General features: G+C 50.9%; 3 protein-coding genes across 13 annotated transcripts in view; 1 reads left to right on the forward strand and 2 right to left on the reverse strand.

Annotated features, from left to right (window-relative positions):
* Nucleotides 1–9,575, reverse strand: part of MUTYH (mutY homolog) — a 13,307-nt gene extending 3,732 nt beyond the window's left edge. Inside the window, exons 1-14 of one of the 8 annotated variants that reach the window (XM_011946442.1) lie at nt 9,025–9,575; nt 3,335–3,455; nt 2,350–2,498; nt 2,222–2,261; nt 2,035–2,108; nt 1,856–1,897; nt 1,701–1,772; nt 1,512–1,625; nt 1,329–1,426; nt 1,108–1,252; nt 965–1,028; nt 600–791; nt 359–495; nt 121–273 (exon numbers count right to left, since the gene is read on the reverse strand). In XM_011946442.1, the coding sequence (XP_011801832.1) occupies nt 121–273; nt 359–495; nt 600–791; nt 965–1,028; nt 1,108–1,252; nt 1,329–1,426; nt 1,512–1,625; nt 1,701–1,772; nt 1,856–1,897; nt 2,035–2,108; nt 2,222–2,261; nt 2,350–2,498; nt 3,335–3,455; nt 9,025–9,060 (1,437 nt within the window). In that variant the 5' untranslated portion in view covers nt 9,061–9,575. Of the gene's footprint in view, nt 1–120; nt 274–358; nt 496–599; nt 792–964; nt 1,029–1,107; nt 1,253–1,328; nt 1,427–1,511; nt 1,626–1,700; nt 1,773–1,855; nt 1,898–2,034; nt 2,109–2,221; nt 2,262–2,349; nt 2,541–3,334; nt 3,456–8,704; nt 8,757–8,781; nt 8,947–9,024 lie in introns of those variants that run through there. The other 7 variants (XM_011946433.1, XM_011946423.1, XM_011946415.1 and 4 more) reach the window with 7 other exon arrangements.
* Nucleotides 8,277–12,761, forward strand: TOE1 (target of EGR1, member 1 (nuclear)). Of its 2 annotated transcripts, XM_011946392.1 has the most exons (8): nt 8,277–9,110; nt 9,879–10,018; nt 10,104–10,144; nt 10,273–10,369; nt 10,746–10,904; nt 11,172–11,431; nt 11,631–11,790; nt 11,870–12,761. In XM_011946392.1, exons 1-8 carry the CDS (start codon nt 9,059–9,061, stop codon nt 12,488–12,490), a joined length of 1,530 nt encoding a protein of 509 aa, XP_011801782.1. In that variant the 5' UTR covers nt 8,277–9,058; the 3' UTR covers nt 12,491–12,761. The 2 variants fall into 2 exon arrangements, with proteins under 2 accessions (XP_011801782.1, XP_011801792.1); XM_011946402.1 differs by lacking the exons at nt 9,879–10,018; nt 10,273–10,369.
* Nucleotides 12,674–18,209, reverse strand: part of TESK2 (testis-specific kinase 2) — a 155,313-nt gene continuing 149,777 nt past the window's right edge. For 2 of the 3 annotated variants that reach the window (XM_011946379.1, XM_011946369.1), the window contains 6 exons: nt 17,042–17,124; nt 16,733–16,817; nt 16,083–16,166; nt 15,798–15,884; nt 14,669–14,786; nt 12,675–14,351 (listed from right to left, as the gene is read on the reverse strand). In XM_011946379.1, coding sequence (XP_011801769.1) covers nt 13,630–14,351; nt 14,669–14,786; nt 15,798–15,884; nt 16,083–16,166; nt 16,733–16,817; nt 17,042–17,124 — 1,179 coding nt within the window. In that variant the 3' untranslated portion in view covers nt 12,675–13,629. Of the gene's footprint in view, nt 14,352–14,668; nt 14,787–15,797; nt 15,885–16,082; nt 16,167–16,732; nt 16,818–17,041; nt 17,125–18,209 lie in introns of all 3 variants that reach the window. The other variant, XM_011946360.1, reaches the window with a different exon arrangement.

The raw sequence follows: 18,209 nt of genomic DNA on the forward strand, positions 1-18,209 counted from the left end.
GCCTCCTCCTTCAGAAAAAAAAAAAAAAAAAAAAAAAAAAAAATGCTTTTTTTCCTGTTTACATGCTTGTGTTCATGTAGGAAACACAAGGAAGTACAACAAAGACAACAAAGGTAGTGCCTTTTTCATGGCGGTAGAAACAGCTGCGGTGTGAAATTCCTCCTGGGTCAGCCAGCGAGCGCCTGCTGGTACGGTGGTCACTGGGGTCTGCCCTTCCAAGGCCAGACCATATACTTGATATGTCAGCTTGATGTGAGAGAAGGTGTGGACAACCTGGAGGAAGGGCCAAGAGGTTCAAATAGGCCTGTGGATATAGCCTCAAAAGCCACCATCCTTAGCCGTTCCGCTGCTCACTTACCTCCCCAAAGTGCCGGAGGCGCGTGGCTGGGAGGGGCCCAGCCCAACGCTGTAGTTCCTGCAGCAGGGCCTTGCGCTGAAGCTGCTCTGAGGGCTCCCAGGTAACGGACGGGAACTCCCACAGTCCTGCCAGCAGACCTGAGAGGGAGGGCAGCCAGGCAGGGGTCAGGCCTCAGCTGCCCATTCCCTCCATTCTCCCTTGTTACTCACGCCACCGCCTTGCACACCCAGTATCCAGGTACCTGAGTTGGGCCTCTGCACCAGCAGAATTTGGGCACCCCCAAGGGCCCCAGGCTGTTCCAGAACACAGGTGGCAGAGCTCTCCTCCCTGGGAGGCTTGCGGCTGGCCTTTCTGGGGAAGTTGACCACTCCCAGGGTCTGGTCCCAGGGCTCTGAAGCAGGCAGGCACAACTGGCACTGTCCAGTGTTGGGAGCTGGGAACGGAGATCCCCAAACCCTACTCAGGCCGAGAGGGCTTTAGGGGCCAATCTAGAGAGCAGGCTTTGGCCAAGTTCTGCAGAATCTTACTCAGGTTAGAGGAAGAACTGGAGTGGGGCTTCTGACTGGGCCAGGAAGGGCTGGGGTGGGGGCTAGGTTTGATGCTCACCACACTCCTCCACATCAGGATTGCCCGACAGGCTCTGTGAGGCTAGGAGCTGTTCCCGCTCCACCTGAGAGGCACAGGGTTGGGTGTCATAGGGCAGAGTCACCCCTTAGGACTTCTCAGTGCCCCTTCCCCAGTAGGCTTACTCTCTGGCGTGCCCGGCACAGGCTCTGCACAGGGCACTGGCTGCACAGTGGGCGCTGTGGGGTACACACTGTGGCCCCTAGCTCCATGGCTGCTTGGTTGAAATCTCCTGGCCGGGCTGGGTCCACCAGCTGCTGGGCTAGACCCCTAAAAGGGAACACTGCTGTGAGCCAGAGCTCCTTTGGAGACACCCCGAAGCACCCTTGTTACCCCAACATCTTACCAGAGCCGCTGGGAAACAAGGGTGCTGCTGGGATCAGCACCAATGGCTCGGACACGGCACAGCACCCGTGCTACGTTGCCATCCACCACACCGGTTGCCTGGCACAGAGGAGCCAAAGAGTTAGCCTGGGCTGGGAGGAAGAAGGCTGGGCATGCACAAATTGGGGGTGGGCTGTGGGATCACCTGGCCAAAGGCGATAGAGGCAATGGCCCCAGCTGTGTAACGCCCCACGCCAGGCAGGAGCTGCTGCAGGGTCTCTGCTGTACGTGGCATGTGGCCCCCTAGCTCCTCTACCACCTGATTGGAGTGCAAGACTCAAGATTATGAGACACCCAAGACTCCTGGGTTCCTACCCTCCTGCCATCCCCTTACCTTCCGAGCTCCCTCCTGCAGCCGCCGGCCACGAGAATAGTAGCCCAGGCCGGCCCAGAGCTGATTCACCTCCTGTGGGTAGGATCAGAGGTCAGAGAGATCACCTGTCAGTCCCTCCATCGTTCCTATTTCCCCTAGCCTAGGGTGGCTCTCACCTCCAGGGAAGCACTGGCCAGGTCCTGCAGTGTAGGCCACTTCTATAGCCACAGGCAGGCAGAAAGAGACAAGATCAAGGGTGAGGGTGGTAGAGGAAGCCTTCTCTACACCCACCCCAAAGTAAAGGCTCTCATCTGGGGTCCGACCCATGACCCTTCCCTTCCTCCCCTGGAGTCACCTGCATCCATCCGGTATAGTAGTTGATCACAGTGGCAACCTGGGTCTGCTGCAGCATGACCTCTGAGACCCACACTAGGGGAAAGGGGTTGGCATAAGGACACTGCTGACCTGCCCTACCTGGCCCACAGCCTCCAGACCCAAGGGCCTCGAGGCAAAGTGGCCCTGCTCTCAGGAGATGTACTGACCAGCATATGCCCGCCTGTCGGGGTCCACCTCATCTTCTGCCTGTCAATGCAACCCCAGATGAGGAGTTAGGGTGGAGGGGGCTGGGTGCCTGCCTCCCACCCACTGTCCCTGCTCCTCGCCTGCCTACCTGTCTTCTCCATGGTAAGTCCCGCTTCTCTTGGTCGTACCAGCTTAGCAGGCTCCCTCGGAAGGCTGTGACTTCAGCTACGTCTCTGAATAGATGGTATGGGGAGACAGAGGCCTGCAATACCACCTCTTCCGTCTGCCTGGCCAGGCCTGCTGGGGCCCCAGGACACTCAGGAATCATCCCTGCATAGGCTGGGCACCAGGGTCTGGGGACACAGCAGTCTGTGGCAGCATGCTCCCAGTTAGGGCTTCCCCCAACAAACTCCTTTAAGCTTTGGAGCTGGAGTCAGACCAGAGTTATGTAATTGTGTGTAGCTGTGGCTAAATTTCTGGCCTTAATTTCTCAGGGTGGTACTGCTGGCTTCTTTGTCTCTGAGCCATAATGAAAACCTAATAGTTTTAGCCAGCTATAATATATACTGGTGCAGGACCTTCCTATTTACAAAACACTTTCAGGTTCATAAACTCATTTGGTCCCATGAAAGCCACATGAGGGAGGAAATGCTGAACTACTGCTCCATTTTACTGGTAAGAAAACAGCCATCCAGAGCAATTATCCTAATGTCACACAGCAATATAGTCAGAATTACACCCTTAGGAAGTCTCTTTTTTTTTTTGAGACAGAGTCTGGCTCTGTTGCCCAGGCTGAAGTGCAGTGGCACTATCTCAACTCAGTGCAACCTCTGCCTTGCAGGTTCAAGCGATCCTCCCTCCTCAGCCTCCCGAGTAGCTGGGACTACACACGCTCACCACCATGCGAGCATAGAGAGGGGGTTTCGCCATGTTACCCAGGCTGATCTCAAACTCCTGGGCTCAAGGGATCCACCTGTCTCAGCCTCCCAAAGGGCTGGGATTACAGGTGTGAGCCACCGCACCTGGCCCTTAGTAAGTCTCTTAATGTCTTGATACTTATCACAATCCCTTCCCAGACTGAATCTGCCCCCTTGCATGGCCAGTGAGCCTTGGGCCACAACCAAGTTCCTTACCATCAGAGGCAGAAGGCTTGGCCTGACTGTTGCTCTTAGCATGCTTCTGCCTCCTGTCCTGGCTGGCTGCCTGCTTCCTGTGACCACTTCCCACGGCTGCTCGTGGCTTCCTCATGATGGCCTGAAACAAAAAGACCCAGCCAAAGCAGTCACAATGAGGCAGAATCTTGAGGCCTTCCAAGGGTGATAGCCATCTCCGTCTGATCCACCATTCACATAGGGTCCAGCTTTTCTCAAGCACTCTCAAGATGCTCATGAGTTTACTCTTGGCTGGCTGCAGCACTGAGATACAACTAGTATAGCTGAGCAAGTGGCCTCAAGGGGGCCAGCGTTACAGCCCTGGAGACATGCAAAAACAGAGGCCAGGGCTGGGATGGGTCAAGGACCAAAGCCTCCTGTTTGGGAGCATTTGTGTATCCCTGATGCTTACTGTGATTGTGTGTTTAGGTGTTTAGGGGTTGTTTAGGTGTGTCTGGGAGAATGGGGGTAGGAGGTTTCTCTGCCTCTTAGAGATGTAGCATGGTTACACTGAAACAGCCTTTAGTAGTCATCTAGTCCAAAACCTTCATTTTATCCTGGAAGAAACCAGGGATCAGAGGGACAAAAGATCTGTCTGAGAACAGATGGCAAATCAGTGGGAGAATAAGAGATTAGCTATTTTTATTCCTAATCTTTTCCTGATCTAGTAAACCATAGGTGGCTGACCATCAACAATGAGAAAATGTGCCTGGTTGATTTTCACTGCTCCCGGACTGTTATAATGGCTGCCTTTTCTCTAACAGCTACAATTAGCTGATACTTTGTGAGTGCCAACTCTATGTCAGAACCCATGAAGTGCTTTACTGGATCTCTCAATCTCCTGGTGACTCCATGAGGTATGTACTAGTATCACCTCCATCTTACTTATAAGGAAATTGAAGTTTATGGAGATTAAGCAACTTGTTCTTTCAAATCCACAAGCAGCATTCTTACACTGTGATAAAATGCAGTCCCTGCTAATAAGCCTCTGTATCAAACTCTCCCCCCAAAACTTTGACTTTACCACCTCATTTTCATCAAAAGAGCTTGCCTCCTCCTTCAGAAAAAAAAAAAAAACAAAAAAACAAAACTTCAAATCGACCTCCATTTGCACTGTCCTACCCTCCTCCTCTTCAGGGTCCTGCTCCTCCAATCCCGTCTAACTGCTGGAACTCAGAAACCAATACCCCAGGCCCGGCGCAGTGGCTCACACCCGTAATCTCAACACTGTGGGAGGCTAAGGCAGGCTAAGGCGGGCAGATCACTTGAGGTCAGGAGTTTGAGACCAGCCTGGCCAACATGGTGAAACCCCATCTCTACTAAAAATAAAAAAAAATTAGCTGGACGTGCTCGCTTGAACCCAGGAGGCAGAGCTTGCAGTGAGCTGAGATCATGCCACTGCACAGCCTGGGCGAAAGAGACAGAGCAAGACTCTGTCTCAAAAAAAAAAAAAAAGAAAAGAAAGAAACCAATACCCCAAAATATGGCACTCTGACATGCTGAACTCAAGAAGCCTCAAGGTCTCTCTGCTCCTTCCACCCCACAGACTCTCCCAAAGCCAGGACAAAGTTGTTCCTCTGGAACTCTTTATCTGCCTACAGTCCAAACCCACTAAAAAGAATACTTGTGTTTTCTTCCCCTCTCGCTAAGACTAACATGTAACCATACCTGAACAAACCCTTTCACAAGGTGTTGTGTACCTCAGGATCATTCAAATTCCAAAGAGAACTATTAACAATTCCATTATCTGTCCCCATTCCAGTCTCTCTAGTAACCCTTTATTGCCCTTCAACAGAATCTCCTTCCGGCCAAAGTTCAGTTTATTTAAAAACAAATAGAGTTGGACATGCTGGCTCAGGGCTGTAATCCCAGCACTTTGGGAGGCCAAGGCAGAATTGCTTGAGCCCAGGAGTTCAAGATTAGCCTTGCAACATAGTAAGTCTCTACAAAAACAGAAAAACAGAATTTCTCTTCTACCCCTCCCATAATCTGTTTTGTCAGATGGTATATAAACTTACGAACTCTGTAGGGGGATGGGTAATCACTTTGTGATTCTCCTAGTGTGCATGTTAATAAATTTGTATGCCTTTTTTCCAGTTAACTTGCTATTTGTGAGCTGATTTTTCAGATCTTCAGAGGGCAAAGGGAAAGATTTTCCCCTTGACTCGTACACAATCAAGTTCCACCCTCCTTCCCTTCATAGCCAAACTTCCTTTACCAAACCTGCTTACTTCCACATTCATTCTACAATCCATTCTCCAAAGAGCAAAAGAACCTTTTCCAGATCATGTCACTTCCTTCCTTATAACCTTCAATGGCTTCCCATTCTTTTTTTGGTGGGGCAGGAGATGGGGTCTCACTCTGTCACCCAGGCTGGAGTGCAGTGGTGTGATCTTGGCTCACTGCAACCTCTGCTTCCTCAGCTCAAGCAATCCTCCCACCCCAATACCCAACCCCAACTCCAAGCAGCTGGGACCACAGGCGCACACCACCACCACACTCACCTAATTTTTGTATTTTTGTTAGAGACAGGGTTTCACCATGTTGCCCTGGCTAGTCTCAACCTACAGAGCTCAAGCAATCAAACCGCCTCAGCCTCCCAAAGTGCTGGGATTACAGGCATGAACTACGGCGCCGGGTGGCACCCCATTATATTCTTTTATTTTCTTTCTTCTCTCCCCCGCTCTTTCCTTCCTTCCTTTTTTCCTTTTTCTTTCTTTTTTAAATACTCTAGGCCTTTACTACGGGTCATTAAATTCTTGAGCAAGCTGGTTGTGGTGGCTCAACACTGTAATCCCGCTACTCTGGAGGCTGAAGTGAAGAACAGCTTGAACCCAGAAGGTCGAGGCTGCAGTGAGCTATGATTGTGCCACTGCACTCCATCCTGGGCTCAGCAAGACCCTGTCTCTTAAAGAAAAAAAAAGATTGAGCAAATATTTATGGAGCCCCTAATAGATGCCATGCAGTTTTAGGCACCCGGCATACTTCAGTAAATAAAACATCAAAAGTTCCTGCCCTCAGGGAGCTTATATTCTAATGGGGACAGAAAAGGAATAACGAACATAAGTAAATTTCATAACATGTTAGGTGATAAATATTAGCATGAAAAGCAAAAATTAGAGCAAGTGGGGAAAAAAAAGAGTGCCAAGGTGAGGTTTAATGTTGTAATTTTAAAGACTGTCATCGGCCGGGCGCGGTGGCTCAAGCCTGTAATCCCAGCACTTTGGGAGGCCGAGACGGGTGGATCACGAGGTCAGGAGATCGAGACCATCCTGGTCTACACGGTGAAACCCCGTCTCTACTAAAAATACAAAAAACTAGCCGGGCGAGATGGCGGGCGCCTGTAGTCCCAGCTACTCGGGAGGCTGAGGCAGGAGAATGGCGTGAACCCGGGAGGCGGAGCTTGTAGTGAGCCGAGATCGCGCCACTGCACTCCAGCCTGGGCGACAGAGCGAGACTCCGTCTCAAAAAAAAAAAAAAAAAAAAAAAAAAGACTGTCATCAAGGTAGACCCAAAGCATTCTAAGTGAGTGCAAAGGCCCCAAGGAGGGTGCCTGGTATGTCTGTGGTACAGTAAACAGGCCAATGTGGTTAGAATGGAATCAGATGGGGCTGAGTGGTAGGTCAGAGAAGTAAACCAGATGAGGCGGGGAGGGGAGGGTCACAAAGTCCCTTATAGGCCATTGGAGTGATTTGGCTGCCACACCCTTGCTCTTAGAATAGAAGGGAGTCCTTTTACTACAGCCTTGTGGGTCCAGTAATTCGGGCACCATCCGCCTCATCCCCTCTCACTGTGCTCCAGACAAGGTTGACTGAATTTAGTTGCTTAAATACCTCAAATGTGTCTGTCCATCTTGGGGCCTCACACAATCCATTTCCTGTTTGGACTTTTTTATGCTTTACCTAACATCTAATCATTTTTCAAGTCTTGACTGAAATGTCCAGATCAGGTGTCCTCATCTTATCCTATCACATATTTCTGCCTTGTAGCTCTAACTCCAATGTAATTTCACATTACTTTGATTCTTTCCATCAGTGTGTACTTCCTGAATTTGACTGTAAAAAACGACTTGAGTGCAAGGACTGATTCTCTTCTGTTGACTGGTGTGTGTCCAAAGTCAGTGCCAGGTAAACTGTACACAATAAATACTTGTTAAATGAATTAATGGGATGGGGGATAGTCAAAAGAGTTTCCCTTTTTTAGGATAGGAGAAATCCAAACAGTTTTTTTTTTGTTGTTTTTATAGACAGTGTGTCCCTCACTCTGCTGCTCTGCCACCCAGGTTGGAGTGCAGTGAGGGGATCATGACTCACTGCAGCCTCGATCTCCTGGGCTCAAGCCATCCTCTCGCCTCAGCCTCCCAGGTAGCTGGGACTACAGGTGCGCACCACCATGCCCAACTAATTTTTAATTTTTTTGTAGAGACAAGGTTTCACTATGTTGCCCAGGCTGGTCTTGAACTCCTGGAGTCAAGCGATCCTCCCACCTCGGCCTCCTAAAGTGATTACAGGCATAAGCCTCTGCGCCAGGCCCAAGCAGTTCTGAATAAATGATGAAATGGGCTGAGCTGAGAGAAGCTGAAGATGAACTATAAACAAAGAGTAACAAAGGAGCATTGGAAGGCACAGGTGGATGGGAATCGGAGTGTTTAGGGAGGTACTAGTCTCCAATAGGAACCTCTTTTTTTTTTTGAAACGGAGTTTCGCTCTTGTTGCCCAGGCTAGAGTGCAAAATGGCGCGATCTCGGCTCACTGCAACCTCCACCTCCCGCGTTCAAGAGATTCTCCTGCCTCAGCCTCCTGAGTAGTGGGATTACAGGCGCCCGCACCATACCCAGTTAATTTTTTTTTGTACTTTTAGTAGAGACGGGGTTTCACCACGTTGGCCAAGCTGGTCTTGAACTGACCTCAGGTAATTGGCCCGCCTCGGCCTCCCACCGTGCTAAGATTACAGGCGTGAGCCACCGCGCCCGGCCTAGAAATCTCTTTCAAGCTCAATCACCCTCTTGGTCGACTATACAGCCTAGTTGCTTCACAATTTGTCCCTTCCTCGCCATCCATACTGCCAGCCTTAATTCAAGTCCACATTATCACTTGATTGGATTATTTCAAAAGCTTCCCTACCAGTCGGTCGCCCTACACCCTCTTCAGCCTCCTCCGACGGCTTACTCCCCGCCTCTTTCACTTTCTGGAGAGCACTGCGCTCTCCATCCTCTCTGGGAATTTACCGATGCCCAGAACACCTTTCTTTCCTCCACACGACCCTCTCCTAGCCTAACTCCTGGGCGTGCTTTAAGCTCAGCTCAGGCAGCGTCACCTTCTCTGGAAAGCCCAAACCCAGTCATCCCTCCACCCCCGGCCCACGCTGATGAAGAGAGCAGTATACCGAAGCCCCGCGTTCCCGCCGCGAGTGCGGGAAAGAAAATTTACCTCCAGCGAGCTCTAGCGCGCCCAGCTTTCCGGCGCACTTCAGGGGGCGTGGCTCGGGCCCATCCCGGCGGCGAGGCGGCGGCACCAGCCAATAGGCAATTAGCGCGCGCCGGGCTGCCTTCCGCGCGCCGGACCCGGGAGGTCTGAACGGAAGTGCGACCCCTCGGCGACCCGACGGCTAGACCCCGCGCCATCCCCGACTCCCTGAACCGCTCCAGGAGACGGAGCGCAAGTCCAGCGTACCCACAGACGACTCAGGCGGGAGACGAGCGGTGTCATGGCCGCCTACAGTGACGATGGCGCAGCTTCAGCTCCCGCAGCTTCCGACGGTGAGCGGCTTCCCAGGGGTAGCCTTCAAAGCCTCTGCGCTCTGGGAGAGGGCAGGGCCTCGGGCTCATAGTTCTAGAGACTCCTCAAGCTTCAGAGGACTGTTCCTTCCGCCTGAACTAGCCACGAGGAGACTACAAGTCCCATTGTACACCGCGGCTCGGGCTGCAAAAGCCTGGAGCGTTGGGAGCATGGAGCTGATGGAGGCATGGCGGGAGATGTAGTCTGGAGCTCATAACGGTTACTAATAATAGTTGTGATTCAGTTCAGTGGAGTGGATTGAGCATTGTGGTCCAAAGGAAGGTAGGACGTATTGGCAGCTCTGGTGTGTGGCACTATCAGGCTCTGGGGCTTACTGGGAACTGTTGCTTATGGCGCTGGGGCACCATGAGAACAGTAGTGTGGATCCCTGTGGGATATTAAGGGAGCTGAGATCCTCAAGCCCTGCAAAATGTTTCCTGCAGGACACGGGAAAAAAGAATCTCAAAGGTCATCTAGTCCAACTTTCTCCTCTATATATTGTGACAGCGAAGTGGGAAGTAATTTACCCAGACTCATACAAGCCAGGGGAAGACCCAGGCTTCCTCCCGAAATTCAGGGCACTCTCCACTCCAAGGCCTGTGTGTGGAACACGTGGGATACAAAGGCTTGTGGGAAAAGCTGCCAATGGAAACTACCCTCCTCACCACCATCACCGTGGCCTAGCTTGCTGTCTGTTCCCCTGGGCTCTTTCCGTAAGCATGAACATCCATCACCCTCTTAACCCCCAGGTGGTGTCAGCAAAAGCACATCTGGGGAGGAGCTAGTAGTCCGGGTTCCCGTAGTGGATGTGCAAAGCAACAACTTCAAAGAGATGTGGCCATCCCTCCTGCTAGCCATAAAGACAGCTAATTTCGTGGCTGTGGACACGGTGAGAGTTGGAAAACGAGGAGGGCAGGTGGTTGTGAAGGGGCTGGTGCTAGAGGCCTGTCAACCCTCTCTTTACCTCCCCCCAGGAGCTGAGTGGGCTTGGGGACAGGAAGAGTTTGCTGAACCAGTAAGTATAAGCCCTGTTCTCTTTAGTGTCAGCCCTCAACTGTGGAGGGGGGCAGTCACTGACCTGGGTGGTTTGGGTCCTTCATAAGGCTAACTCCCAGCCACAGCAACCCCCAACCCAACCCCAAGGTGCATCGAGGAACGTTACAAGGCTGTGTGTCATGCTGCCAGGACCCGTTCTATCCTCTCCCTGGGCCTCGCCTGCTTCAAGCGACAGCCAGACAAGGTATGAGCTGATCTCACCCCAATCCTAGGTCTGGCTGTGGGGAGGAGGGTAGAGAGATTCTGGGGAACATCAGATATGAAGCTTTTTTCTCCCAAATCTGTTTTTTTTTTTTCCTAACTTGATTTTTTTTTTTTCAGTAGGTTTATGGGGAACAGGTGGTGGTTGGTTAAATCAATAAGTTCTTTAGTGGTGATTTCTGGGATTTTGGTGCACCCATCACCCAAACAGTGTACACTGTGCCCAATGTGTAGTCTTTTATCCCTCGCCTGCATCCACCCTTTTCCCGCCGAGTCCATTGTATCATTCTTAAGCTTTTGCATCCTCCATAACTTGGCTCTCCCAAATCTTGATATAGCAGACTTTCTCTTTCTCCCAGGGTGAACATTCCTATCTGGCTCAGGTGTTCAATCTCACTCTGCTGTGCATGGAGGAGTATGTCATAGAACCAAAGTCTGTGCAGTTCCTGATACAGCATGGCTTCAACTTCAACCAGCAGTATGCCCAAGGCATCCCCTACCATAAGGGCAATGACAAGGTAGGCCTCCAGACTCCCTAGCCTTGAGTCTGCCCTTCTGTAACTTTATTTCTTCCTACCCTAGGCTGGATGCCTGGGGAGAACCTGCTTCTTAGGGAGTATGGGGAATCACTAGTGACAGGGCTTGGGAAACAAGACTGCTAGGAGGGTAGGTAGCATTGGGTAGAGAGAGAGCATTCCAAGTGGGCAAGCCTGGGATAAATACCCAGCAGAAGAGGCTCCCTGGGGGACTCTGTCCTCCTCATTGACCCCTTTACTTTCACCTAGGGTGATGAGAGCCAGAGCCAGTCAGTACGGACCCTATTCCTGGAGCTAATCCGAGCCCGCCGGCCCCTGGTGCTACACAATGGCCTTATAGACTTGGTGTTCCTGTACCAGAACTTCTATGCACACCTCCCTGAGAGTCTGGGAACCTTCACTGCTGACCTGTGTGAGATGTTCCCAGCAGGCATTTATGACACCAAATATGCTGCTGAGTTTCATGCCCGCTTCGTGGCCTCCTACTTAGAATATGCCTTCCGGAAATGGTGAGGAAATGGTTGAGGGAAAGGGGTGGGGCCTGATATGAGTTTATTTCATTCACTTAAGATATTTATTGAGCTCCTACCATGTGCCCAGACAGTGTTTTAGGTGCTGAGGATTCAGCAGTGAACAAAACAGACCAAAAAACCCTGCTCTTATGGAGCTTATATGCTAGTGGACCATTACCCTCTTGCGCTGTTGCAGTGAACGGGAAAATGGGAAGCAGCGGGCAGCCGGCAGCCCACACCTGACCCTGGAGTTCTGCAACTATCCTTCCAGCATGAGGGACCATATTGATTACCGTTGCTGCCTGCCCCCAGCAACCCACCGTCCTCATCCCACCAGCATCTGTGACAACTTCTCGGTGAGAGCACCCACCTATTTCTTGGGAGGGGAGGTTCTGATGCCTGGAGCCGCTTTCTAAGCCTCTTTCCCACCCCTAGGCTTATGGCTGGTGCCCCCTGGGACCACAGTGTCCTCAGTCCCACGATATTGACCTTATCATTGACACTGATGAGGCTGCAGCAGAGGACAAGCGGCGACGGCGACGACGTAGGGAAAAACAGAAGAGGGCTTTGTTGAACCTACCGGGGACACAGACCTCTGGGGAAGCTAAGGATGGTCCTCCCAAGAAGCAGGTCTGTGGGGATAGCCTCAAGGCTGAAGAAACCGAGCAGGAGGTGGCTGAGAATGAAACTAGGAACCTGCCTCACTCCAACCAAGGCAACAAAAATGACTTAGAGATGGGGGTTACAGCAACAAGGCCTGAAATAGCTGATACAGCTACCTCAGAAGTGCCAGGGAGCCAAGCCAGTTCTAACCCAGTACCTGGGGATGGATTGCACCGGGCTGGTTTTGATGCCTTTATGACAGGTTATGTGATGGCCTATGTGGAAGTAAGCCAGGGACCCCAGCCCGGCAGCTCTGGACCCTGGCTCCCTGAATGCCACAATAAGGTATATTTGAGTGGCAAAGCTGTACCCCTTACAGTGGCCAAGAGCCAGTTCTCCCGTTCCTCCAAAGCCCACAATCAGAAGATGAAGCTCGCTTGGGGCAGCAGCTGATGCAACTTCCACCTAGCACTCAGGTGGAACGGAGGTATTTTGGGTCTTTCTAGCCTGTAAATGTCATACTCAACTACTACTGAGTTTAGGGGAAGGGGAGTGTCCTGACAGACATATCACTGCATTGCCCTGGACCTCCTCCTTTATCTCAGTGTCTGAGGTACAAGTAAGAAGGCTGACCAGCACCTGTAACACCGACTTTATTTTTAAGTCTGAAAATGTCTTGGGAAGGTTTTACAAAAAAAATCAACAAAAGCAAGTTATGAAAATATTTGACCAGCTTCATCTTTGGTTATTTCTTATTGCAGCTCTGTAAGGACAGACTGTTCCCAAAGTTCCAGCCATGGCAGGAAGGGAAGAAAATCAGTCCATGTATAAACCATTTAATCAACTGAATGTATCACATGTTGACAAATACATAGAAGCAGGCCCTAGGGCCTACAAAACCAGCCCCACTCCCAACTACAAGGTTGAAAGTCTTATGGGGCAGAACATTAAGACTCCTTTATAAATACGAAAATAGATTAATCAACGGGAAAAGGTCTTTGAATAGGTTAGCTAAGAGCCATGACCACAACACTGCCTTGCTCTCCCTTTGCATAGAAACATAGTGACGTGGTCTGACCATGCAGTAAGTGCAAACAGCAATTACTCAAGTGTCTTAGAATACTGGCAAGAAGCACCCCAATCTTCAGGTCTGGGAAACAGCCATGCCCGTCATGGCCTCTTAGTCAGCTCCATGTTCCACTCAGTAGCTTACATGCCCCAAGAAAGGGCAAGAGACAGACCTGGGGTGGGGAAAGAACCGGGGTAATAGGTGCCTGCCAGCTCAGCCTAGAACTAGACATCCTCTGGTCCTGTCTGGGGAAGTGCACTGGAGGGGGTCCAGTGGGCGGCAGACCTCCTTGCCGGATTTCAGAGGCTTGATATCAGCTGTTGGCCCTAACTAGGAAGGCCTCTCACTCCTGCCTCCCCTGTGATACACAGCCAATGGGCACTGGGAGCCCAGAAGTTGAGCCTGGGTTGGCCTAGCCTGCCTACTCTGTAGGCTCCAGGGAAGAATCAAGGCTGTGCACCTAGGGGGCCATATGGTTTCAGCTGAAGGTCCATCCCCAAGGTGAGGCAGGGACTAACCCCCCTCACCCATCCTGCTTTCCCTGGGTTTGCAGGCCTATGCCTGAGGTGGAAAAGGTGACTGGAGTTGAGCCTGCTGGCCTTTCTTCTTCTACCTCCATCTCCTCAGAAGCACCCACAGGGCATGCACTGGTCCCCTGGGGCCTGGACCCAAAACCGTTTTCTTCCTGGAGACTGGAGCAGTCCATAGCCTCATGGGCTTGAGCAGCTGGTAGGGCAGATGCCCGGAATGGTGGGATCTCTTTAACTCTGTACTTGAGACTACTTAGGCGTGGTGGGGGCCCATCAGATAGCGATTCTTCCCGGCCCACAAATGGACAAGCCTCCTGATGCAAGAACTCAGGCGAACCAGGCAAGGAACGCCACCGGCGAACAGGTGGGGCCAGGGGCTCCTGCCAGTCAGCCAGGGGCATAGTTCCAGGCCCTGGTGCATCCAGGTCAAATACCAGAGAGATGACAGACTTGCTGGGCAGGTCAAAAAACTTGATCTTGCCCCCCTTAAGGTCCTGGCGAGCACTAAAAGGGTTGACTTTGGGGGTGCGGGCAGCACCATCTCGTGGCCGGTAGTATGGGTCCAAGACGCTCACTGTACGTGGGGGCTTACGGGAAAAGATGTCTGACTGGCTTCGAGACAGCCAGATGGTACGTCTTGGGCATGGTGACTTGTGGGGGATCTTATCTTCCAGTGAGCTTAGTCGCTTCACCCCAGGTGCTTTCTCCAAGAATCCTGAAGAATAATTAAGTCTGGGTTACTCTCACTAGTCATAACAAATAGAAGCAGCATTTTACCACATAATGTTTTCACTCATGAAAGCAAGTTGATACCACAGCCCCGTTTCACCACTGAAGAAACAGACTTGGAGATGGGAAGCAGTATGCTAAGCCACAGCTCTTAAAGAGGCCAGTACTTTCTGTGTTATCTCCTTCCCCTCCCCTTTATTTCTGGACCTGGGATCCTGGCAATCACAATCCTAAGAGGAGAAGGCCCCACATCCGAATTTCCTCCCTTAGGGTTAGGTTTGGCTCCCTGGTCTAATCTCTTACCCTTGGCTGTGGGCTGCAGCTTCCTATCCCTCTCCTGCTCTTCTTCCTGTAGGCGGCTCAGAATTTCCTCCAGGGTCTTCCCAATCTCCACAAAAGATGGGCGCAGTTTGGGGTCCATCTGTAGGTATACACAACAGCCATGAGCCCTGCCCTCCATCTCCCACCCCAAAGATGGCATTTGAGTCTATTTCTGGCATCTTTGAAGATTCAGATGTGCAGCTAAGAGACCTTTTCTAAAGGCCCCAGACAATGAAGATACAGTTCAGGTCAGGGAAAACACTATTGTCTACTGCCCTCCCTGTCTTAGTGTTTGTCTTATCATCTTGTCACAGAACCTTCCAAAAGTATGCTCATATTAGTTTATTCTGTTCTTGAGTTCTGCTCCTAATGTGTTTCTGGGAGGTATCTGAACAAAGCCCACCCACCCCTTGATCCTAACAGATAAGGTCTAGCCCCAGAGCTAACATGAAGGCCAAGAAGAGCCTTTCTCATATGCCTCAGGACCAGTTGGATCCACAGTCCAACAATAAAACCGGACCAGAGTTCCATCAACACCCAAGGCAAGGAGTGATGGGTCTATCCTACAGGCTGAGGACCAGATAATACAAAGCAAATTTTTTCTTTCCTTGGTCCAGGGCTCTGAATAGGTTAGTTAAGAGCCAGAGGGAGGAGAAGGAGGTGTGGTTGCTGTCACTACAGTGAAAATGAGGTCCCTTGGCCGGGCGCGGTGGCTCACTCCTCTAATCCCAGCACTTTGGGAGGCCGAGGCGGGTGGATCACCTGAGGTCAGGAGTTCGAGACCAGCCTCAACATGAAGAAACCCCGTCTCTACTAAAAATACAAAATTAGCCGGGCGTGGTGGTGCATGCCTGTAATCCCAGCTACTCAGGAGGCCGAGGCAGAGGCAGGAGAATTGCTTGAACCTGGGAGGTGGAAGTTGCAATGAGCCGAGATGGCACCATTGCACTCCAGTCTGGGCAACAAGAGCAAAACTCCGTCTCAAAAAAAAAAAAAAGAAAGAAAATAAGGTCCCTCATGAAGCTAATTAGCAGCCTCTCTGTACAATCCTAACCAGATGAAAAGGCTTCAACCAGCCCCTGATGAAAGGCAGAGGGAGAAAGACACTCACATTACAGCAGTTGAAGGTAAGCTGCAGAAAGTCTGGAGGACAGTCTCCCACCATGTGCTGGAAGGCATCGTAGTCCAGGCCGAAATTCTGTGGATGGGTATGGAAAACCTAGGTAGACAGTTCATTAATCCCCCGACCCATCCTAGTCGACTCAGTAGAAGAAGTTGGGAGCTGCCCCGACAACCAGCAACAGACAGTTCCAGCAAGTCCACCCCAGGGACAGAACAGTTTCATTGTTTCAAACTAGCCCCATCAGTGGCAATGATCCCCATGGTTGCAGCTCACCTCTGTGCGGGGAAGATAGTCTGGATCGGCCTGGATGCGGGCGATGATCTCGCAGAGGATGATACCATAAGAGAACACATCTGCCTGGTGGGTAGTCAGACTTTGGTTTCCCTCTTAATGAGTTGAGGGGTAGGGTATCTGCCCCTGCCCCTGCCTCGCCCCACCCCCCCATCTAACAACCCAGGCTTGGGTTAATATTGCCCATATTTCATCCAAGTCAGTCACTGGGCAGCTGCCAGGTACCACTCCTGGTACCTTGTAGGAACATCTACCTGTTCTTAGTAGGAACATCTTGGACACTCTGCTAAGAGTAGATTCTAAGGAGAATCAGGGCTGAGCACAGTGGCTCATGCCTGTAATCCCAGCACTTCAGGAAGCTGAGGCAGGCAGATCCCTTGAGGTCAGGAGTTTGAGACCAGCCTGGCCAACATGGTGAAACCCTGTCTCTACTAAAAATAAAAAAAATTAGCAGGGCATGGTCGCGCATGCCTGTAATTCCAGCTACTTGGGAAGCTGAGGCAGGAGAATAGCTTGAACCCGGGAGGCAGTGAGCCGAGATCGTGCCACTACATTCCAGCCTAGGCAACAGAGTGAGACCATCTCAAAAAAAAAAAAAAGGAGAATCAGGCCTTGAGATCCTCAAAACTTACCTTTTCGTTATAGGGCTCATCTCGGAGAACCTCAGGTGCCATCCAGAATGGGGAACCCACCACAGCCAACTTCTCACTCCCCATGCTGTGGGGTGAGATTATACAGAAAATGAGCTTGCCATTGGCTGGTGCAATATAATCTTTTGACCATTCCTCCACCCCAAGGATGGGTATAGGCAAGGACTAACCAAATTTAGGGAGCTGAAGTTGAGCTGTGACCAAGTCCTGGCCTCTGGGGAGGAGGCTAGAATTTTCCCTTAGCTTCAGCCCCCTGTCCCTTGAACTCCAGCATCCAGTAGGGCTACACACCTGACATCGGGGATCTTCTCAGCCAGGCCAAAGTCAGCTACCACTGCAGAGTAACCATTCTCATCCCTCTTTATCAGGCAGTTCTAGGATTCCCAGGAAGGAAGAGAAAATAACGTGGCTCAGAAGTGGGGATCAGTCAGCTACAGAGTTACCACCCATTCCTCCCTTCCTACCACAGGGCACCTTGTCCTCTCCTTCTTGGTGAACCACACTCTTAAGCTGACCCCACTGGTCAGATCAGGGGCTCTAATACAGCCAGGTGAGATTAGTTAATCCTGGGTCTTGGTTACACTTAGGCTGCCCCACGATACACTTCACATTCCAAACACAATTACTCGTCTTTGCTTTCTAAGTGCTAGGCATAGTTTTAAGTGCTAGAAATAGCTAGATGAAAACAACCAAAACCTTTGTCTTCTTGGAGCTTGCAATATAGGGGAGAACAACAGACTATCAGGCCCCTGGTCTCCCTTCCTCCTTCCTCAGAAACAGACCCAAAGCCCAGGCCTGACCTTGCCAACTTCATATAAGCACAAGACAAGTGTCTAAGCCTACACTAACCTTCACTGTCTACAAGATCACAAGCAACCTCTGCTCTGGCATTAAAAGTCTATGATCTGGCTATATCCAACTGGCCTAGCTGCTGTCCCCTGTTCCTGGTGCCCCTATGCACATACCCTAATCCAAACTTGTCACAGACAAGCTTGACTTACCAAACCTGAACAGGTCCTTCAAGCCTTTGCCTTTGCTTACACTGTTCCCTTCCATTTGAAATATCCTCCCAATTATCCTTTTCACCTAAGAAAATTTTGTCTTTTAAGGCAAGCTACCTTTTTAGCCATGACCTCATCTTTCTCTCTCTCTCTCATCTCAACTCCTTTAGCTCCTCCTCTACGACACTCCTCTTACAGTCTAGCAGAAAAGCTATGAACCCCTCAGGAGCAAGTTCTGGTTTGGTCCTTCCTTCCTCACAGGTTTCAATTCATGAGACAGGCTGAGAATATGCTCACTGAACAAATGCTGTCTTCAGGTCAACCCAAATGACCTGTAAATAAACAAAGCAGCAACCACCTCTCCCCAAATAGCTGCTTTCAAAATAGCCCTACACTGCTCTGGCTCAAGAGGCACCTCACCCCACCCCCTTCCTTCAGAATAGCAGACAGCAGGGATC

The sequence above is a fragment of the Colobus angolensis genome, unplaced genomic scaffold, assembly GCF_000951035.1.
Source record: "Colobus angolensis palliatus isolate OR3802 unplaced genomic scaffold, Cang.pa_1.0 Scaffold106, whole genome shotgun sequence".
NCBI classification, from domain to species: Eukaryota; Metazoa; Chordata; class Mammalia; order Primates; family Cercopithecidae; genus Colobus; species Colobus angolensis.